Source organism: Elgaria multicarinata, chromosome 5 (assembly GCF_023053635.1).
Source record: "Elgaria multicarinata webbii isolate HBS135686 ecotype San Diego chromosome 5, rElgMul1.1.pri, whole genome shotgun sequence".
Classification (NCBI taxonomy): Eukaryota; Metazoa; Chordata; class Lepidosauria; order Squamata; family Anguidae; genus Elgaria; species Elgaria multicarinata.
The window spans coordinates 109,135,277-109,145,498 of NC_086175.1; the positions used below are offsets into that span (position 1 = coordinate 109,135,277).

The 10,222-nt window shown below is 41.3% G+C and overlaps 1 protein-coding gene across 1 annotated transcript; it reads left to right on the plus strand.

The window, feature by feature from the left end:
- Positions 1 to 209: 209 nt before the first annotated feature.
- Positions 210 to 9,907, plus strand: HMGB1 (high mobility group box 1). The gene is made up of 5 exons (XM_063126988.1): positions 210 to 364; positions 5,782 to 5,943; positions 6,098 to 6,243; positions 6,471 to 6,645; positions 8,025 to 9,907. The coding sequence occupies exons 2-5, from the start codon at positions 5,794 to 5,796 to the stop codon at positions 8,199 to 8,201; spliced, it is 648 nt and encodes a 215-aa protein (XP_062983058.1). The 5' UTR covers positions 210 to 364; positions 5,782 to 5,793; the 3' UTR covers positions 8,202 to 9,907.
- The last annotated feature ends 315 nt before the right edge of the window (positions 9,908 to 10,222 follow it).

Consider the following 10,222-nt stretch of genomic DNA (forward strand, 5'->3'; position numbering starts at 1 on the left):
CAGAGCTGTACATCCCGCCTCAACCATCTCCCTTTCGCTGAGTTTTATATTTGCGCGCCCTTTCAATCTCTGGTGACGTGTCTCCCGCCGCGTCCAATCGGCAGTCTCCTCTGGTCAGGACAATGGAAGGCGTTCCTCCAACCAGCTTAGCGCCTGCCGCGGCCGCAGCCAATGGCAAGAGGGCTGTGTTGAGAGTAATGTTACCAGTGCAAAGAGAGTGAGGAGGCTGCGTATCGATCCCGCTCACAGCCATTGCAGTGCATTGGACTACATACGAGATCCAGGCAGTCTTGTGTGGCCAGCGCGAGTGTGTTTGTGACTTGTGTGAACTGAGATCTTTGAGTGCACGGGAGTGTGGCACGAGGTAAGTATCCTGCGGGGTCGTCGGGAGGCCAGACAGCTCCGAGCCGGAGGAACGGTGGAGGCTTTGGGGTGCGTGCGAGGGGCAAGACTCGCTCCTCACAGACACACAAAGCGGCGGCCGAGGGGGACGGGGGGGGCGGGCGGTGAGGCTGGGATTGAACACCCACTTTCCTCAGCCCCTCAGCCGCGGAGGAAGGTGACGGAAAGACGGCGAAATGTGCTGGGGGGGAAATACCCCCCTTCAACTGGGGAGTTTCAGAAGTGGGCGAAGGGGACCATAAATGCCGTGAAAGCCCCCTCGTTGTGCTCCAATAAATATATATATTTATATATATAATCAGGATCGGTGCTGAAAATCCGTGTAAATGGGCGGCGGCGTGGGGGGGGAGGCTTGATCTGTTCGGCCGGGCGACCGGTGTAAAGCGGGCTGAGTGTGAATAAGCTGCTTACATAGCACAGCCTACATAGCCATTGCTGCAGAGTCTGTGAGAGAGGCTGGTGCGGGAGGGGGGGGGGGAGAGAGAAGAGACGGTCGGTCTCTCTCTCAACGCGAACGGCGTGACGGGGCTCGGCTGGTTTCGAGTGGGGGGACGGGGAGAAGGGCGGCGGCGGCAGCGGGGGTGGGTTCGGTGGGGGGTCTCGCCTGGAGGTCTCCCCGCGACGCTGAATCGCGGGAGCGTCTCTGGGCGTTGTTGGCCTCGGGGCGATAAATCACCTCGGGAGCTGCGCTTGCTGTAACATGGCTGACGACAGCCGTGTGGAGAGAGCGAGAGCGAGAGCGAAAACAAGGCGAGAGGGAGACTTGACTGGCTGGAGCGCAGGCAGGCAGGCAGGCAGGCAGGGGGAGGCGCGGACGGGCGGGGGCGCAGTTCAGGGAACTTTTTCAAGGCGCTTTTTCTCCCTGGGCGAGGAGAGCGCCGGCGACCGTTTAAAAGTCCAGGCCGTCCACTGACTCACTAACTGGACGGACGGCGAAGGGTGTTTCCCCCCCCACCCCAAGGACTTAAGTCGGAGCTAAAAAAGAAAAATAATTAAACCTGGGGGGCCTTAAGTACAAACGAGACGCCCCCCCTTCCTTTGCTTGTAATGGCTGAGTGTGTGCGCCAGAGTACAGAGCGCACCGACACACGCACACCACACACACACACAAAGGGAAGGAAGGAGCCATATTCTCTATGAGCAGCGGCCATTCCGAGAAGCGGCCTCGCTTCCTGCTAAGCGAATGCTGCGAAAGCCAAGGCAAAGGGAGCGCTGTTGGCTATAGCTGCCGTGGCTGGTGCCGCCGCCAAAGCACAGGCAAGCGGGGCTCGGGGTCCCGCGCACCCGCGGCCTTTCTGCCGCAGCGGAGCGCCCGCGGAGCGCATTTCAAGGGGACTCTCTCTCATCAGCAAGGCGTTTGCACAAAATGGAAGGAGAATCGCTGCCGCCGCTGGTGACCTTCTTAGGCAGAAGCCTGCGCCATTGTGAAATCTCCCCGCTCCTCCTTATGTATTGAAGCACACGACACAGAGGAGGATCCCTGAGCAGTACAGTGCTAGCTATAGATATATTGTCGGGCGTCCGGATCCTTGTAGGCGAAGCACATCAGAGCAGCTTTTGCAGCCAGGACACTTGCAGTGATAAGCTGATGGCGGCGCATAACGAGACAGTTATTAGAAACGGATACAAAACTGCTCCCTGATATTTAATTTCTCTTAGTAGTCTAGACTTTGCTATGAATCACCCGCAATAGCTGGAGATTAGTACTTTTTTAGTACTACACCAAAAACTTTTTTCTCCCCCTCACTCCATAATTAATCCGGATCTACACTAAGCGGGATATAACACTTTGAAAACGGTATATGTAATATGCCCTGGGCCCAAACAGTGTCAAAACCATTATAACCCGTTATAAAGCAGTAGTGTAGATCCTGCCAGGTAAAGCTTAATAAAGCATGAGTAAAGTACTTAGTATTGTGTGGAAGGTGTTTTATTTTTTAAAAAAGAAAAAAATTAATTTTTAAAAAGGCTTAGGTGTTCTTTTTTAAGTTCATCCTGTAATATAGTAAAGGCTTAAGCGTTGATAAAATGCATTTGCAAATGAAATAATTTTAATTAGGGAGTTCTGAGGTAAATTGCTTAACTATAAGGACCTCCATTTGCATTTATAAGGTCCTCCATTTCTTTTTTTATTCTCTGTTATCAAGTTAGCCCCATCACCTTTATTAAATTATAGGAGCTTCTTCCCTGATTCCAGCTTCCAGTATAGGCATGAGGAGCATTTGGCTTTTACGTCTTGTTTGCTTGACAGAAACTTTAGACCGGACATGTTTAGTCAGAGAGTACAAATCTTTTTTTGTCCACATGCCAAACTGATAGGAAATAGTGCTTTCTGTGGCAATACCAGCTAGAACTGCACATTTCCTTAAGTTGTACAAGCTAGAGTAGAGAAGTGCTTTCTTCGACAGTCATGAATAAGCTTGGGAAAAGCTAGTCTGCTCTGGCAGTGTTTACTCCTCAGAAGAGAGAGAACTTCCGCATAAATATGAGAAACTGGGCCTTTTGAAATGGGATAGAAGAATGTAAGAAGAGCCTTACTGGATCTGACCAAAGGACTGCCTGACCAACCAGAGGTCCACAAGAAGACTGTGAGGGCAATAGCCTTCCTGCTGTGTCCACTCCCCACCCCCATCCAAACTGGTATTCATGCTGCCTCTGATCTCTAAAGATAACATATAGCCATCATGATCAGTAACCATTGATAGCCTCATCTTCTATTAATTGCCTATTCCCTTCTTAAAAGCATGATGGCAAATCCCATAGATTAATATGGTTAGTTTAACTGTCTAAAGAAATACTTCTTTTTGTCCATGCTGGATCGCTCACCATTTAGCTTCATTGGATGTTCTCAAGTTTTAATATTATATAGAGACAAAACTCTTTCCACTGTCTCCACACCATGCATATTTCTGTAAACCTCTGACATGTCCTCCCTTACTCACTTTTTCTAAACTAGAAAGCCCCAAACATTATAACAGTTCCTCATAGGGCTGTTGTTCCACCTCCTTGAATACCAGTCCCAATGGGATATATGTGAAGTCTGGATTCCCTCCCCCCCAATGCACATAACTTCATATTTACTTGCATTGAACTGCATTTTCCATTTTAATGCTTATTCATCTTGTTTGGAGACATGGTTTTGGGGCTGTTAGCAATTTCTTTTTGTTTTTACAACCTAAATAATTTGTTGCTGTCAGCAAACCTGGGCCACCTCACTGCTCACCCTTAACTCCAGCAAAAACAACAAAGTCTTGTGGCACTGTAAAGACAACACATTTATGGACACTATCTACTTCATCAGATCATTTATAAAAGGCACAAATCCCAACAAGATCCTTGGGCTACACTTCTTACATCCCTCCAATCAGATAACTGTCCATTTACCCCTCTGTCCTTTTAAGCAATTGCACATCAATAAGATAGCCTACCCTCTTATTCTATGACTGCTGAGTTTACTAGAAGCCTTTGCAGAGAGGTTTTGTCAAAAGCTTTTTGAAAGTCTGTCTGCCAGAACTGTCCATAATTTCAGAGAGTAGCCTGGGTCTGGTTCATATGGCATATTCTGGAGAGCTTTTTCCCCAGCCAGACTTCCTTTGCCACCCCACTGACCTTGGTGTGAGTTGGCACATAGAGACTGTTTTAAGTGAATATGCTCACTGTACATTTAGAGTATAGAAAGGCCATGATTTTGGGTGTTCTCTCTTCACCCCCCCCAATGTTCTAGAACCTGGATATAGAACAAATATTTTTGCACAACCAGTTGCCAGAGCGTTTGTAGGGCATAAAAAAGAAACTTTTCATTGTATCATGTGTTTTTGTAGGCAGTGGCCTATTTGATCAGATGAAGTAGACAATTGCTCATGAAAGTTTATGCTATAATAAAGCAAACTCTCAGAAGCTCTTGTGCTCTTTATTGGTATTTGTATTTAAGTACAAGAGTGACTAGAGTGCAGATGTATGCCTCTATACACATATCTCCTTATTGGGCCCCACATACATGAAAGGATGTAGAACATGAGTTGGAAACCTGTGGCCCCAGGCCTAATTCAATGGGGGAAACACAAAGGGTGAGAAGGGGGGAGGTTGAAATGAAACGAATGGAGCATTAGAAGTGGAGGGAAGCCCTCTGCAGGTGATCAGTTAAGATGCCTGACAAAATTGATCCACCCCTTCACCAGCAGCTCGTTTGGTGGCAGGAAGAGAGAGAACAAGGGATAGCCTTGCCCACTTTGGCTCCAGGCCCTGCCTACCACCTGGGGGTGCATGTACAATGATCGCTGCTGTATTCGTTCGGGTGTCAGTATTGACAGCACCAACCATTAGGGGAGGCCAAGAAATGGTTCCCTCCTATTGTCAAACAGATGATTGGTACTGTCGAAAGTTGACTGCCTACATCTGTTCAGGTGCGTGTGCAATGCCCTTCTATGTAAGTCATATAAACTAACCGTGTCTTTTGCAACGTAGTTTAAAAGAACAAAGTAGATGAAGAGGTTTCACAGGTTTTAGCGCTTTTTCCTGCTAACACTAGTAATTGAAAAATCATCTGCAGTCTAGGGTCAGGTCTTGCTGAACCTCAGGATTTATAGGTGTATGTATGCAGGAGTTGCAAGTAGGCAATAGTACATTAGCTCTTCAGTGGATAGCACTAGTATAATTCTTCCTCCTAGTACAGCCTATTCTGACTGCTCCAATTTTGGAAAGAACAAGAAAATGGTAGTGAAATCTTTGAAGATGGGAAATTTGTTTCTGGTGGCATTTTCACAAGTATGACCACTCACCTGCAAATACACTGGCAATATGAATTAGATTGGGTTCCATCAATGTTGCATGAGTAGACTTCCAGTTGTGCAGTGGGACCTCCTCTCTTCATCCCTACCAGATCTTTTCTAGAGAATCCCCAACCCTCTGGAAGAGATTTTGGGGAGCTACAGGGGGGAGGGAGGATCTGTTCCATTGGTAGACAGACACCATTGGATTTCACCTCTTGATGGTAAGTTATTGAAAGCTAACTTTGAGTTTTACCTTCTTACTTTAGGTTTGTAAATCTTTAAAGTCATCAGATAACATCAAGATCCATGTTTTAGAGATTTGTAATTACTGCTGGTTGCCTACATATTTATTATTATTATTATTATTATTATTATTATTATTATTTATTTATATAGCACCATAAGTGTACATGGTGCTGTACAGAGTAAAACAGTAAATAGCAAGACCCTGCCGCATAGGCTTGGAAGGCGTGTCAGAAGCTGTGAAATATTAAGGAAAAAAAGTTCAGAATGCTAGTTTGATGAGCTTTTAATTGCTTGTTTTTCTTGGCCTACCACATAAGTATGGAAGCCCAAACTAATTCTCCAAGATTTCTACTATGTCTTCCAGAAATCATCAAAAATGGGCAAAGGTGATCCTAAAAAGCCAAGAGGCAAAATGTCCTCGTATGCCTACTTTGTGCAAACTTGCCGGGAAGAGCACAAGAAGAAACACCCAGACGCTTCAGTGAACTTTTCAGAGTTCTCAAAAAAATGTTCAGAAAGGTGGAGGGTAAGGGTTTTGTTTTTTAAAATACTGATATAGTAGATAATCAAATAAATGTAATTACAAGTACTAAAAACACCATCACTGATAAGTTATACAATTCCAGAATGGAGTTGGGTGTACGCATGAATTGAAGGTACATACTGAATTATCTTTATAGACTATGTCTGCTAAGGAGAAAGGAAAATTTGAAGATATGGCACGGGCTGACAAGGTTCGTTATGAAAGAGAAATGAAAACTTACATACCACCTAAAGGAGAGTCAAAAAAGAAGTTCAAGGACCCAAATGCACCAAAGAGGCCTCCGTGAGTATTTTTTATGGTTAACTTGTATCTTACAGCAGTATTGTACTAATTCACATCCAGAAGGTTAACAGTTAAATAGCTGGGAATTAGCATTGCACTGTGTTTTATTTGTATCTGTCTGTTTTGTTATAAAGTGCTTTTTGAGTAGTACTAAAAGTTCCCAACTTGATATGCCTAGTCCAATAGTTGAACCTTTATGTTCTAAGTATTTGTAATTTAATTTTCAGTTCAGCATTTTTCTTGTTCTGCTCTGAGTATCGTCCAAAAATCAAGGGAGAACATCCTGGCCTTTCTATTGGAGATGTTGCAAAGAAACTTGGAGAGATGTGGAATAATACTTCTGCAGATGATAAGCAACCTTTTGAAAAGAAGGCTGCTAAACTGAAGGAGAAGTATGAAAAGGTAAACTCCCTATGTAATTTTTCCCACTCCAGGTATTTGTTGTGTCATTAAATAAATATTGGTAATTAATACTGAGAGGAATAAATCCATATTTATTTATTTATTACATTTTTATACTGCCCAATAGCCGAAGCTCTCTGGGCGGTTCACAAAAATATGTATGCTTGCATATTCTCTAGAATATTAAGCCCACCTCCCCCCGCTCACTCAATGGAACATATTTTCAAGTAAGTGTGCTTGGAAGCCACAATATTAAAAAAGACCCAGTGGTGGTATTGGTTCATCTAAAAACAAAAAACATTTTTGTGGCCTGAATGTACAAAATTTAATTAAGCACTAATGTGCTGTTAATACTGACGCACGTAACTGGCTATATGTTAAAATAATTTGTATTGGTGTTCATGATAACAGCTGTGTTTTGTAAGCAGTGGGCAACATTAGTTGTTAATTGTTATGGACTGTTACTAGACAAGTAGTTTCAGTGGAAGTTGAATGTAGTGTTTGATAGAAAATGAACAGAATCTGAGGACAACTTCATATACATATTTCAGCTTTGGTGAGAGATACCCAGGTACTAAATCAAGTATTGCAAATGAACATGTGTAAGATTTAGCAGTGGTATCCATAATAAAATACTTAGAAGCAGGGAAAGGATCAAACTGCTTCTTCTAAGTATATGAAAGTATTTGAATTTCATGAACTTTACACTTGATAAGATGTGTATGTATTTTACCCTTTAAGAGTAAAACATACCACATATGAAGCCACTCTTGGCTGGGAGATTATATTGAAGCAATGTATTATATGAATTAAACCATGGTGTGGACACCCAGGCTTCACAGTCTGATAATGGGTAAGGTCTAGTGCTAATGGCACAAGCCATCCATTGCTTTGAATCAGGAAGATGGGTCCTGAGTGTTGTGTGAACAGTTTAGATGGCATTGAATATTTGGACACTTAAGCAACGAATTACAAGTAAGGAATCTGTTTAAGACCCATAACTAATCTGGCTATTTCTTTAAGACTCATAATTAAACAAACTCGAATATTTGGGATTTTAAAAACATGAATTCTTCAAGTTTTGAGGATTAGTTTATTGAATAGCATGCAACTAAAAAGATAGACGTATTGCATGCTGAAGGTGGCACTGTCTACTCTTTAATTGAAGTACATGAAATCTTCTGTTAATAAGCTATTAGGCAGAATCCATACACTTCACTGAGGTGTGATAGTATGAATATTAGACTGTCACCTGAACAAGTTATAGGTTCTGAATGATAATTTTGTCAAATGTGGATTGTGTGTATTTAATGTTCATCCCATCATAAAAGGGATTTACATTTTACAATTTTAAATGCTTCTGCATTTTTTGTTCCAAGGATATTGCTGCATACCGGGCTAAGGGAAAGCCTGAAGTAGCCAAAAAGATTGCTCCAAAGCCTGAGAAAAGCAAGAAAAAGAAGGAAGAGGAAGACGACGAAGATGAGGATGACGATGAAGAGGATGAAGATGAGGATGAGGAAGAAGATGATGAAGAAGATGAGGATGATGAATAGGCCTCCGTTTAGACCAGTTTTTCTTGTCTATAAAAGCATTTAAACCCCCTGTACACAATTCACTCCTTTTGAAAAGATATGCATAAGGCTGTGTAAGATTTGTTTTAAAACTGTACAGTGTCTTTTTTTCCCTTTTTTCTTTTTGTATAGTTAACCCGCTACCACACGTGTCTTTCGGTAGCCCTGTCATTAGTGGTATCTCAGTGGCCACTAACCTTGCCTAGTACAGTATGGGGGTTGTAAATTGGCATGGAAGTTTAAAGCAGATTCCTTGTTGGTGCACAGCACAAATTAGTTACACATGCGGATGTAGTTCATTATTGATCTTCAGTTGTCTGCATCATAAAAATAATAGTTGTTCTGTTTAACTAAATACCACTCTGTAATTGAAAAAAAAAGTTGTAGCTGTTGACATTCTGATTGCTTCTAAGTAAATACATTTTTTAAATTAGTATTGTTGTCCTTTTAATAGGTGCCCTTGTAAATTCAATATTTTCTTTCTTTTTTCTGGAGAGCTCATACTTTATGTTATGCCCTTTTGGGTTCACATCAAAATTAGTTTTCTCTTCATATAATAAGCTGATAAAAGAGCTTTGACCTACATGCCCTACATAATCATGATAGGGTAGAAAATAAATATATGCAGTCATATGCAAAGCAGGATTTTTGGTGTCATTTAACAGGTCACAAATTTTTTTTTTTAATAGAATACCTGTTCTTAGCCAATTCATATTTGCTCAGCTTTTGCTACATACAATATTCTACTGAGTTGTGTAAATTTACCAGTTTGGGAAGAATGAGAAGTATAGAATTCAATTCTGTGGCATGGAATGCTTCCAAGGGAAAAATAAATTCAAATTAATGTCCTTGGGGGGATTGCTGAGAGAGTATATACTCATATTAATCTGTGAGGAATTTACATATGTGACTTCATTGGCTGGTAATGAGAGTTGTATTTGCAAATACCTGAATACAGAGGTGAGTGGTACCCTACCTAAGCAAGTAATGTTAAATGCTAAATTGCTGTAATCCTTTTAGGATACCATGTCAAGTGATGGTTGTGGGCCTTATACCATGAACTTTCCTGGTAGTAAATGTCCACAGGAAAAGATTTTACTTAGTTAATTTTTTCTATAAGTGGTACCATTATTTGATCTGTATAAATTCATGTTTTCCGAACTAGTTTTAGCCCATTTTCAAATTTTTATATTGTCTCAAATTAAAATGAGATAAGATGTATCTTTCTGTTAGTCTTTTATAACACATTCTTGATATTTGCCCATTTTGTAAGTTAAAAATAGTTGTAAGGGGAAAAAAATACATTTTTTCATTTCAATGTGAAATGTAACATGGTATTCTAATGACCTCTGATTTGATAAAATATAGGTTGCTTTGAAAACCAAAGTTAAGATTTTGCATATTCAGTAAAAGTGCTGGCAATTATTAACACTTTCACGTTTACCTGCAGACTAATTTGGGGATTGATTGGCAATTCTGTAGTTACAAAATGATGGTTTTCAAGTGCCAGTGTTTAAAAATAGCATTCTTGTAATTTTACACTTTTGATGGAGTATTGTTTTGTTATACAATTTTGACTTTTAAGATTCTTAATTCAATTTTGCATTTGTTTATGTATAACCTCAGGAGAATACTGAACATCTGATTTCCTGGTTGATATTAATAAAAAAAGAATTACAGAGGTTTTATATATTTAGTTAAATGAGTTTACTTTAAATATTTTCATTGAAATGTGTTAAATCAAAGATGTGATTTTTAAAGAAATCCTTGAAAAAGAAGAGTTAACACTTTAGGGTAATTTCATATGCAATATTTCTCATTAGTCTTCCCAAAAGGTCATATGCTTGGAACCTGAGTTAGAAGGAAAGTTTCCTGTCCCCTCCTCACTGCAGTCACCCTGAAAACCACGCTAATGGGTTGGGGTGTTCCTCCTCAACAATGGTATGGGGCACAAGAGATGACCACAATCCTGTACATGTCTACCCAGAAGTAAGTCAATTTGA

Coding starts and splice junctions, on each gene's coding strand:
- HMGB1 (XM_063126988.1), top strand. CDS start 5,794: ATGGGCAAAGGTGATCCTAAAAAGCCAAGAGGCAAAATGTCCTCGTAT. Junction 5,944..6,097: donor AATGTTCAGAAAGGTGGAGG/GTAAGGGTTTTG, acceptor TTATCTTTATAG/ACTATGTCTGCTAAGGAGAA. Junction 6,646..8,024: donor TGAAGGAGAAGTATGAAAAG/GTAAACTCCCTA, acceptor TTTTGTTCCAAG/GATATTGCTGCATACCGGGC.